The sequence below is a fragment of the Amblyraja radiata genome, chromosome 1 (assembly GCF_010909765.2).
Source record: "Amblyraja radiata isolate CabotCenter1 chromosome 1, sAmbRad1.1.pri, whole genome shotgun sequence".
Lineage (NCBI taxonomy): Eukaryota > Metazoa > Chordata > Chondrichthyes > Rajiformes > Rajidae > Amblyraja > Amblyraja radiata.
The window spans coordinates 191000574-191012845 of record NC_045956.1 but is presented as its reverse complement, the minus strand read 5'-3'; the positions used below and the strand labels follow the sequence as shown (position 1 = coordinate 191012845).

Here is a 12272-nt window from a genome sequence, read left to right as displayed (position 1 = left end):
TAAAAGAAAAGTTGCCCTGCACATCCTTAAACTTTGCCCCTCTCTCCTTAAAGCTTCTCCCTGTAATGTTTGATCATTCCATCCTGCGTAAAGGTTCCTGACTGTCCACCTTATCTGTGCCTCTCTGCACTCATGTCGTTTACAGCATAGAACATAGACAATAGATGCAGGAGTAGGCCATTCGGCCCTTCCAGCCAGCACCGCCATTCAATGTGATCATGGCTGATCATCCACAATCAGTACCTCGTTCCTGCCTTCTCCCCTTATCCCTTGATTCCTTTAGCCCCAAGAGCTAAATCTAACTCATTGGCTATATTTAAGAGGGAGTTAGATGTGGCCCTTGTGGCTAAGGGGATCAGAGGGTATGGAGAGAAGGCAGGTACGGGATACTGAGTTGGATGATCAGCCATGATCATATTGAATGGCGGTGCAGGCTCGAAGGGCCGAATGGCCTACTCCTGCACCTAATTTCTATGTTTCTATGTTTCTAACTCTCTCTTGAAAACATCCAGTGAATTGGCCTCCACTGCATTCAGAGGCAGAGAATTCCACAGATTCACAATTCTCTGGGTGAAAACGTTTTTCCTCATCTCAGTCCTAAATGGCCTGCCCCTTATTTTTAAACTGTGACCCCTAGTTCTGGAATCCCCCAACATCGGGAACATTTCCCCTGCATCTAACCTGTCAAATCCTCTAAGAATTTTATATGTACTATAAGATACCCTCTCATCAGATTCAGATTCAGATTCAATTTTAATTGTCATTGTCAGTGTACAGTACAGAGACAACGAAATGCATTTAGCATCTCCCTGGAAGAGCGACATAGCAAATGATTTAAATAAATAATAATAAGTGATAATAAGTGTCCGGGGGGGGGGGGGGTGATTGGCAGTCACCGAGGTACGTTGTTGAGTAGAGTGACAGCCGCCGGGAAGAAGCTGTTCCTGGACCTGCTGGTTCGGCAACGGAGAGACCTGTAGCGCCTCCCGGATGGTAGGAGGGTAAACAGTCCATGGTTGGGGTGAGAGCAGTCCTTGGCGATGCTGAGCGCCCTCCGCAGATAACGCTTGCTTTGGACAGACTCAATGGAGGGGAGCGAGGAACCGGTGATGCGTTGGGCAATTTTCACCACCCTCTGCAATGCCTTCCGGTCGGAGACAGAGCAGTTGCCATACCATACTGTGATGCAGTTGGTAAGGATGCTCTCGATGGTGCAGCGGTAGAAGTTCACCAGGATCTGAGGAGACAGATGGACCTTCTTCAGTCTCCTCAGGAAGAAGAGACGCTGGTGAGCCTTCTTGATCAGAGTTGAGGTATTGTGGGTCCAAGAGAGGTCATCGGAGATGTTGACTCCCAGGAACCTGAAGCTAGAAACACGTTCCACCTCCGTCCCGTTAATGTGGATGGGGGTGTGCGTGCCGCCCCTGGACTTCCTGAAGTCTACAATGAGCTCCTTGGTCTTCTTGGAGTTAAGGGCCAGGTTGTTGTCAGCGCACCATGCTGCTAAGTGCTGGACCTCCTCCCTGTAGGCCGACTCATCGTTGTTGCTGATGAGGCCAATCACCGTTGTATCATCTGCATACTTGATGATGGTGTTAGTACCATGTACAGGTGTGCAGTCATAGGTGAAGAGGGAGTAGAGGAGGGGGCTCAGCACACAGCCCTGTGGAACGCCGGTGTTCAGGGTGAGGGTTGAAGAGGTGTGCTTGTCTAACCTAACAGACTGGGGTCTGTTGGTTAGAAAGTCCAGTATCCAGTTGCAGAGGGAGGGGTCGATGCCCAGGTTACCGAGTTTGGTGATCAGTTTTGATGGTATAATGGTGTTGAATGCTGAGCTGTAATCGATGAACAGCATTCTTACGTAAGTGTCTCTGTTGTCGAGGTGGGAGAGGGCGGAGTGAAGTGCCGTTGAGATGGCATCCTCCGTACTCCTGTTCTTGCGGTAGGCAAACTGATAGGGATCCAGTGTGGGGGGTAGGCAGCTTTTGAGGTGTGCCAGGACCAGCCTCTCGAAGCACTTGGTGATGATGGGGGTAAGTGCAACTGGGCGGAAGTCGTTGAGGCTTGCCGCAGTGGAGTGTTTTGGCACTGGCACGATGGAGGTGGATTTAAGGCACGTGGGGACAACTGCTTGGGCAAGTGACAGGTTGAAGATGTCAGTCCAGACGTCTGTCAGCTGCGCAGCACAGGCCCTGAGCACGCGCCCGGGGATGCCGTCAGGGCCAGCAGCTTTATTCCAGTGAATCCTAATCCAGTGAATACAAGCCCAGTCGACCCATTCTTTCATCATATGGCAGTCCCGCCATCCCGGGAATTGACCTGGTGAACCTATGTTGCACTCCCTCAATAGCAAGAATGTCCTTCCTCAAATTAGGAGACCAAGTTTGCACACAATACTCCAGGTGTGGTCCCACCAAGACCCTGTACAACTGCAGTGGGACCCCCTTGCTCCTAAACTCAAATCCTCTCACAATGAAGGCCAACATGCCATTAGCCTTCTTCACTGCCTGCTGTACCTGCATGCTTATTTTCAGTGACTGATGTACAAGCACACCCAGGTCTCGTTGCATCTCCCCTTTTCCTAATCGGCCACCATTCAGATAATAATCTGCCTTCCTGTTCTTGCCACCAAAGTGGATAACCTCACATTTATCCACATTATACTGCATCTGCCATGCATCTGCCCACTCACCCAAACTAGTCAAGTCATCCTACAACCTCATAGCATCCTCCTCGCAGCTCACATTGCCACCCAGCTTTCAGTCATCCTCAAAATTGGAGATGTTACATTTTATTTCCTCATCTAAATCATTAATATATATTGTAAATAACTGGGGTCCCAGCACCGAGCCCTGCGGCACCCCACTAGTCAATGCCTGCCATTCTGAAAAGGACCCGTTAATTCCTACTCTTTGCTTCCTGTCTGCCAACCAGTTCTCTATCCATGTCAATACCCTACCCCCAATACAATGTGCTCTAATTTTGCCCACTAATCTCTTGTGTGGGACCTTGTCAAAGGCTTTTTGAAAGTCCAGACACACCACATTCACTGACTCTCCCTTATCCATTCTACTTGTTACATCCTCAAAAAATTCCAGAAGATTAGTCAAGCATGATACCCCTCCATAAATCCATGCTGATTTTTGATCGATCCTGTCACTGCTTTCCAAATTAAAAACATCTTTAATAATCGACTCAAGCAACTTCCCCACTACCGATGTAAGGCTAACTGGTCTATAATTCCCTGTTTTCTCTCTCCCTCCTTTCTTAAAAAGTGGGGTTACATTGGCTACCCTCCAGTCCACAGGAACTGATCCAGAGTCGAGAGAACATTGGAAAATGATCACCAATGCATCCATGATTTCTCAGGCCACCTCCTTGAGTACTCTGGGATGCAGAACCTCAGGCCCTGGGGATTTATCTGTCTTCAGCATAACAGTTGACCTAACACTATGTCTTCAGTGCTAACAGTTGAACTAACACTTGCTTTTACAAGGTGTGTGTCGCAGCTTGAAGTCCATTGTGGTACACGTTGGGATAACCGATTACTTTGAGGAGCCAGGCAGCCCAGAAGCTCGCAAGTTGTTTGAAGAAATGGTCAGCAAACTTCAGGTAGGGTCAGTGAGTCCTGCAATAAGTCGTTATAAACGGATTTAAATGTTCCATGTGTTACGATTACATGGTAAATAAATGATGTAATGTTATCATCAAACAATAGGTGTTGATGGCAGCCATTTGTCACAGAGTTATACAGCATGGAAACAGGCAGCAACCCAACTCACGGACAAAAGCCATGGTCGAATGGTGGAGCAGACACAATGGGTCCGCTCATTGAAGCTTACAAAATAGTGAAAAGGCCTGAATAGAATGACAATAGGTGCAGGAGTAGGCCATTCGGCCCTTCGAGCCAGTACCGCCATTCAATGTGATCATGGCTGATCATTTCCAATCAGTACCCCGTTCCTGCCTTCTCCCCATATCCCCTCACTCCACTATGTTTAAGAGCCCTGTCTAGTTCTTTCTTGAAAGCATCCAGAGAACCGACCTCCACCGCCCTCTGAGGCAGAGAATTCCACAGACTCACCACTCTGTGAGAAAAAGTGTTTCCTCGTCTCCGTTCTAAATGGCTTACCCCTTATTCTTAAACTGTGGCCCCTGGTTCTGGACTCCCCCAACATCGGGAACATGTTTCCTGCCTCTAGTGTGTCCAAGCCGTTAACAATCTTATATATTTCAATGAGATACCCTCTCATCCTTCTAAACTCCAGAGTGTACGAGCCCAGCTGTTCCATTCTCTCAGCATATGACAGTCCCGCCATCCCGGGAATTAACCTTGTAAACCTACGCTGCACTCCCTCAATAGCAAGAATGTCCTTCCTCAAATTAGGGGACCAAAACTGCACACAATACTCCAGGTGTGGTCTCACTAGGGCTCTGTACAACTGCAGAAGGACCTCTTTGCTCCTATATTCGATTCCTCTTGTTATTAAGGCCAACATGCTATTGCTTTCCTCACTGCCTGCTGTACCAGCTTGCTTACTTTCATAGACTGATGTACAAGATCCCGTTGTACTTCCCCTTTTCCCAACTTGACGCCATTTAGATAGTAATCTGCCTTCCTGTTTTTGCTACCAAAGTGGATGACCTCACATTTATCCGCATTAAACTTCATCTGCCATGCATCTGCCCACTCCCCCAACCTGTCCAAGTCACCCTGCATTCTCATAGCATCCGCCTCACAGTTCACACTGCCACCCAGCTTTGTGGAGAAGATGTTTCCACTAGTGGGAGGGTCTAGAACTAGAGGTCATAGCCTCATAATTAAAGGACGTTCATTTAGGAAAGTGATGAGGAGGAATTTCTTTAGTCAAAGAGAGGTGAATCTGTGGAATTCATTGTCACAGACAGCTGTGGAGGCCGTCAATGGATATTTCTAAGGCAGTGATAGATTCTTGATTAGTACGGGTGTCAAGGGTTATGGGGAGAAGGCAGGAGAATGGGTTTAGGAGGGAGAGATAGATCAGCCCCATCTAAATGGTGGAGTAGACTTTTTGGGCCAAATGGCCTAATTCTGCACCTATCACTTATGACGATGGGTTGAATGGCCTAATTCTGTTCTGGTGTTTTATGGTCTAATTGATCCATGCCGATCAAGATGCCCCATCTAAGGTGGTTCTATTTGCCTGCACCAGGCCCACGTCCCTTCAAATCGTACACGACCTGTTTACATGTTGTTATAGTACCTGCCTCAACAACCTCTTCCTGCAGCTTATTCCTTATTCTCATTCTATTCTCTCTTTCTATTCCCCCTCATGATTTTATACACCTCCATAAGATCACCCTCAGACTGCGCTCCAAGGAATACAGTCCCAGCCTACCCAACCTCTCCCTGATCTCTTCCTCCTAATCCTATTTTCCTGCCTCCTTCCTATAACCCTTGACACCCATTCTAATTATGAATGTATCTATCTCTACCTTAAATATCCACTGACTTGGCCTCCACAGCCCTCTGTGGCAATGGCTTCCACAGATTAACTACTCTCTGACTGAAATACTTCCTCCTCACCTCCTTTCTAAAAGAGCACCCTTTAATTCTGAGCCCATGACCTCTGGTCTCAGACTCTCCCACGAGATGGCCTGTTTCCGTGCTGTAATTGTTATATGGTTATATTATATGGTTATCCTTTCCACATCCACTCTATTTATGCCTTTCACTATTCTGTACGTTTCAATGTCCCCCCTCAACCTTCTAAACTCCAGCGAGTACAGGCCCAGTGCTCATCATATGCTAACCCACTCATTCTCAGTATTATTCTTGTAAACCTCCTCTGGACCATCTCCAGAGCCTGCACATCTTTCCTCAGACTAGGACTGAGATGAGGAAAAACTTTTTCACCCAAAGAGTTGTGAATCTGGAATTCTCTGCCATGATTCAATGGTGGTGCTGGCTCAAAGGACCAAATGGCCTACTATTGCACCCATTTCTATGCTTCTCTATAACAACGTTTATGAAACAATTAAGACAGGTACTTGGATAGGACAGGTTTAGAAGGATATGGGCCAAATGCAGGAAGGTGGGGCTAGATGCAGCAAGTTGGTTGGCATGGGCAAGTTGGGCCGAAGGGCCTGTTTCTGCGATCTATGACTATATAGAAGCTCTTCAAGAGCCCAGCTGTTTGATCTCAAACTGACCTTGTACGTTAGTGTTTCCCACAAGTTCAGGACTGAAGCTCTATCATCTATCAAAAGTCGTGCAGATGACACTCCATAGTTTTGTTCCTTGTGTTGACTGCTCATGCCCATCTGTGACAGGTGATGTTTTTTTAATTTATTAGGCTCTGAAGAAAAGGCCTGGCTTTTCAAAAATCCTGCACATCAAAGCGGAAAGTGTTTGTTGAAGTTTACAACTGAGAACTCCTATTCTGATGATATATATCACCTGATGGAAAGACATTATTACAGAAATGGGGCTTTTCTGTAACGGTCCAAAACTAATGCTTGATCAGAAAGCAAAGCTGACTTGAGTTGTAATCAAAGAGCAGTCTGAGCTGTAATCACTCTCACCTCAACCATCAACCTGCCACAAACTGGCTCATGTTTCCTACAGGAAGACTGGACAGAAGCATCTCTTCAACGCCCAGCATTCAGTCAAGTCCCACATTCGTTGGTCACCCTTCAGTGATGGAACCAGAAGGCTAGCCAAGCAATCGTAGTCAGACGACTTCAAATACAAATGTACATTGATTGGTGTAGGACGGAACTGCAGATGCTGGTTTACACCGAAGATAGACACAAAAAGCTGGAGTAACTCAGCGGGACAGGCAGCGTCTCTGGAGAGAAGGAATGGGAGATGTAAAAAGGGTCTCGACCCGAAACGTCACCCACTCCTTCTCTCCAGAGATGCTGCCTGTCCCGCTGAGTTACTCCAGCATTTGGTGTACATTGAATGGAATGGATCTACCATCAAGCCACCTGATATCTGGATACGTTACCTGGTAATGGAGCTGGTATCAACTCTCCAACTCTCCAGCTGAAAGACCAAGAAGACTGGGAGTAGCTCATACCAGTGTCGAAGGTATGAAATGAAGTATTGGCTGAGAACAAAGTGTGAGTGAGATTGGAGGTGATGTTTCGTGCTCAGGAGAGGAAGCCCCTGGTGTGGTCTGGACACATTGTCAGTCTGCACTGCAGTAAACCATTCTCATCGACAACAAATCTGAAGTCTAAAGAAGGGTCTCGACCTGAAACGTCACCTATTCCTTTGCTCCATAGATGCTGCCTCACCCGTTGAGTTTCTCCAGCATTTATGTCTACTATCAGTTAGAAGCTTCAGTATTTAAGGAACAAAACATCGACTCTAGGATTGTTCTGTCACTAATGCCAAGAGTCACGGAGCCATCGATGCCATTGGCTGGTTTCACTGGTGCTCCAAACCTGGGTCAGTTTGGTTACAAGTTCCCACTGCCGATGAAAGAACAACAAATGGTACAGCTGCCTTGCTTTCTTTTCCACGAGTCACAGTGATAGGACATGGAAAGAGCTGTGTGTTCACTCACTTGCTGGCACTGACCATCAATCACCCATCTCCATCAATCCCATGCCTTCCTCACCTGCTCCCCCCCCCCCCCCATCCCTAGCCCCGTCACACCCACACACCTTGGGGCCAGTTACAGAGGCCAATTAACCTGCTGCACATATTTAGGATGTGGGAGGAAACCGGAGCACCCAGGGGGAAACCTACACAGTCACAGAGAACGTGCAGACTCCACACAGACAGCACCTGTGGTCAGGATCGAACCCGGATTTATAAAGCAGTTTACTAAATTATTAATAACTTTTCAGACTGAGACTCCTCTACAGAAAGGCCGTTCTCATCATGATTGTCTTTAAGAGATTGTTCTGTTCGACCATTTAGCCGCAAGCTCCAGGTAGCTGGACCTACTGGTGGGAGTCTGTTTATGAAAACAATTTGAGGAAGACATTACTTCTGTGACCTTCTAAAATGGAGACTTAACATTGTAGACACAAGGGGCTGCTTATGCTAGAACATGGAGCTGCAGCAATCTGGAGCAACTCAGTGGGTCAGGCAGCATCTGTGGAGGAGGGGGGATCTCAGTGGGGGGGCAGGGTGAGCAGACTGAGATGTGGAGTACAGGAGGAGGAGGATGAGACTGGGACATGGAGTACAGGAGGGGGGGAGAGAGACTGGGACATGGAGTACAGGAGGGGGGTGAGACTGGGACATGGAGTACAGGAGAGGGGTGAGATTGGGACATGGAGTGCTGGAGGGGGAGAGTGAGACTGGGGCATGGAGTACAGGAGGAGGAGACTGGGACATGGAGTACAGGAGAAGGGTGAGACTGGGACATGGAGTACAGGAGAAGGGTGAGACTGGGACATGGAGTACAGGAGAGGGGTGAGACTGGGACATGGAGTACAGGAGAGGGGTGAGACTGGGACATGGAGTACAGGAGAAGGGTGAGACTGGGACATGGAGTACAGGAGAGGGGTGAGACTGGGACGTGGAGTACAGGAGGAGGAGGATGAAACTGGGACGGAGTACAGGAGGAGGAGGAGGGTGAGACTGGAACGTGGAGTACAGGAGGAGGAGGGTGAGACTGGGACATGGAGTACAGGAGGAGGAGGGTGAGGGCTGATGTCATACAGTGTATAAAATCCCAAGGGCAATAGATAGAGTGAATGCAGAGACGTTTACCCAGTGGGGGGTCAAGAAGCTGAGGCACCGGTTTATGGTGCGAGGGGCAAGAGCCTGAAGGCAACTGAGAGGTTGGTGGGTGTATGGAACGAGCTGTCACAGGAGGTCGTTGAGGCAAGGACTACTGCAATGTTTAAAAGACTTTGGACAGGTACATGGATAGGACAGGTACATGGATAGGTCAGGTGCAGAGGGAATGTACCTCTTCCCATTTCTACCAGCTGTCTCCTCTCCCCTTTCAGTGCTGAGGTAAGGTGTCTGCCTGTAACATCAGCAGCATCCCCCCAGCATGCTGCCCTGACCACTGAGCTACCCCAGCAGATCACTTGTTGCTGCAGGTCTCTTGTGTCCATGCAAGGAAGCTAGGCATCACTGAACATCCCAAATCATAATGAGGACTATACTGCACAACACATCGTTCAATGGGCCAATGTATGAGAGTCGCAGCAGTCTGTGTAGTGAAGGGAACTAAATATACTGCATTCATTCACTCATTAATTCATTCAGACATTCACTCATTCATCCATTCACTCATTCACTCACTCCTTCATTCAGTCACTCCTTCATTCAGTCACTCCTTCATTCAGTCATTCATTCATCCACTCATTCATTCATTTACTCATTCATTCAGACATTCAGTCATTCATCCACTCATTCATTCAGTCAGTCAGTCATTCAGTCATTCATTCATTCATTGATTGTTGGACAGATTGCTGTGAATATTCTGTTGCTGGGTAATATTAGTCCACAGTGGCGGGGCGGGGCGGTGTCCTTGTGTTGATGTAAGTGTATTTTGCATGTGCCTGGTGAAGGGCTGGAATGGTGGTGATATTATTTCCATGATAAATGACCATGTCAAAGCTGTGCCAATATGTCCAGGGTGCCCACAAATGTGACTTTTTCTAAAGATATATTTCACAAAGTATTTACCTGTTGGGAAAGTATTAGTAGGCTGTTAAAATGTTTTATGTTGTAGGAATAGACATACATTTTTTATAAATATATTTAACCTTCTTCAGATGTTAGTTGAAAAGGAAACACAAGTATGAAGAGATCGAAAGTTTGAATATTTATTAGGACTGAATTCAGAGATATTAAGTACAATCTTGGAGGTATATTTATTTGTTGCGTGAGACTGCTGACATCTGTATTCATACTGCCAATCCACCAGCTTAACGTTGAGCTGTGATCTCTCTCTCTCTCTCTCTCTCTCTCTCTTTCCACTGTTGGCATGTTTAAAGCACAGTTTTTTAACAAAAAGTGAGTATTTTTCAAAATGATTGCAAATTGTAAATGTCGCGGTACTTTGACCAGTTCCCTTCCTGTCATGGCGGCCTGTGTGTTCAAGGTGCGGTCACGCCACTGTTCACCAGAAATCTCCTCTCCCATCACATGAGCAGGAGCTTGGCAGGAGGAGGAGCGTCAGAGTTTGGAAACCAGCCAGCAGAGCATGGGCCCACTCCATTCCCCAGGCACTGCCGCGGCTTGAGAAACCAGGGTCCCAGTGGTGAACGAGGAGGCAGGCAGAGTGTGTTGGAGGGGATGCTGAGGCTTGGGCTCAAGAGGCTTTGACGAGAGACTGGGTGATCAGGACTTGCAACTTGCCAGTTAGTGCAGGTGTGTGTCCACCTGCAGGATGTGGGGATCAAGACACTTCCAGTGTACCTGAGCACTACACCTGTAGAAGGTGCGTCCAGCTGCAGCTCCTTACAGACCACATCACGGAACTGGGGCAGCAGCTGCATCACCTCAGGGTTCTCTGGGACACTGAGGTCAGAGTTGGGACTTAGAGTGAATGGTCACGTCTCGGGTACCAATAGATGGATGACCACAGGAAAGTGAGAGGGTGGAGTGTGCAGGAACGGCCTCCATTCCTCTTCTCGTGTCCAGTCGCACTGTTGTACAGAGAGCAGCAGCACAGGTGTGAGGCCCTGGGCCCAGCTCTGTGGCACAGGGGAATGGGTGGTCAGGCCCAGCCATGGTGACAGGAGGCTTGTTAGTAGGGGGACAGGCTGGCGACACTCCAGGATGGGATCCTGCCTCCCTGGTGCCAGGGTCCACAATGTCTCGGAGCCACTGCACAACATTATCAAGGGGGAGCAGCTGGAAGTTGTACACGTTGGCACAAACAACATGTAGGGAAAGGAATGAGATTACAGGGAGATACACATGTTCAAAATCACCTTGAGATAGGAGCGGGAAGATAGCACAGGTGAACATACGGCTGAGGAGTTGGTACAGGGGACAGCCATTCACATTGTTGCACCATTGGCATCTCTTCTGGGGCAGAGGTGACCCGTACAAGAGGGACGGGTTGCACCTGAATCAGAGGAGAATTCATATTATGGTGTGCATGAAGGAATTGCAGATGCTGGTTTAAAGCAAAGAAATACACAAAGTGCTGGATTAACTCAGCGGGTCAGGCAGCATCTGTGGAGAACATGGATAGGTGACGTTTCACACAGTGCTGGAGTAACTCAGTGGGTCAGGCAGCATCTGTGGAGAGACGGAATGGGCTAGGGTTAGCAGTGATGTACAGACGGGTTTTTGTGGTCCTAGTGCATAACTCCCAGCAAGTGCCAACGCATGTACACAGAGTGGTAAAGAAGGCGTAGGACGGGGCATTGAGTGCAAGACTCAGACGTCATGATGCAGCTTCAGAGCACTTTGGTTCGGCTGCATTTGGAGTACTGTTGGCAGTTCTGGTCGCCCCCATTACAGGAAGGATGTGGAGAGAGAGGACAGAGGAGGTTGGCCAGAATGATGCCTGGATTACAGGATATTAGCCCCAGGGAGAGGTTGGATAGATGGATCATTTTCTCTGGAATGCCAGACATTGCAGGGATACCTGATAGAGGTATATATAATTATGAGAGGCACAGATAGAGTAGACAGTCAAAACCTTTTTTCCAAATCAAATACTACTGTGCATAGCTTTATGCTGAGAGGGATAAAGTTGGAAGGAGATTTGCGGGGTAATGTGACCCACTGCCGGGGGTAATGGTGGAGGCAGCAATAGATAGGATATCTAATTGGTGTTAGAGACACGTGGATGGGTACATGGATATACAGGGAGTTGAGAGATATGGACAAGAGATGATCCTGCTGGCATTATGTTGAGCACAGATATTGTGGGACAAAGGGTTTGTTCTTGTGTTCTATGTTCTAGTACCACACAGGAGGCTTTAAACTAGAGGGACTGGATCCAGAGCAGTAGTGAGGCAGGTGACAGGCTGCATATAATAATAACATGTTAGAAACATCAGGACAGGTACATGCATAGGAAAGGTTGCACAGAGTATGGAGGGACATCTTTATTCGCTAAAGATCTAGATTATCTTTATGTCTCCTCTCGCCACAAGGCCCGAGGACTGTGTTGTTCCGTTATTTAAGAAGGGATGTAGAGAATCCAGGGAATTATAGGACTGTGAGCCTGGTGTCAGTGGTCGGAAAGCTATTAGAAAGGATTCTTTGAGATAAGATTTACTCCCATTTGGAAGAGAATGGGCTAATTAGAGACAGTCTACACGGCAGGTCATCTCCTACTAACGGAGTT

General features: G+C 47.8%; 1 protein-coding gene across 1 annotated transcript in view; it reads left to right on the top strand.

The window, feature by feature from the left end:
* The window catches only part of fbxo41 (F-box protein 41), a 59592-nt gene extending 52770 nt beyond the window's left edge, over positions 1-6822 (top strand). The window contains exons 11-12 of the mRNA XM_033036411.1: positions 3497-3612; positions 6336-6822. Of these exons, the coding sequence (XP_032892302.1) occupies positions 3497-3612; positions 6336-6398 (179 nt within the window). The 3' untranslated portion in view covers positions 6399-6822. The remainder of the gene's footprint in view (positions 1-3496; positions 3613-6335) is intronic.
* The last annotated feature ends 5450 nt before the right edge of the window (positions 6823-12272 follow it).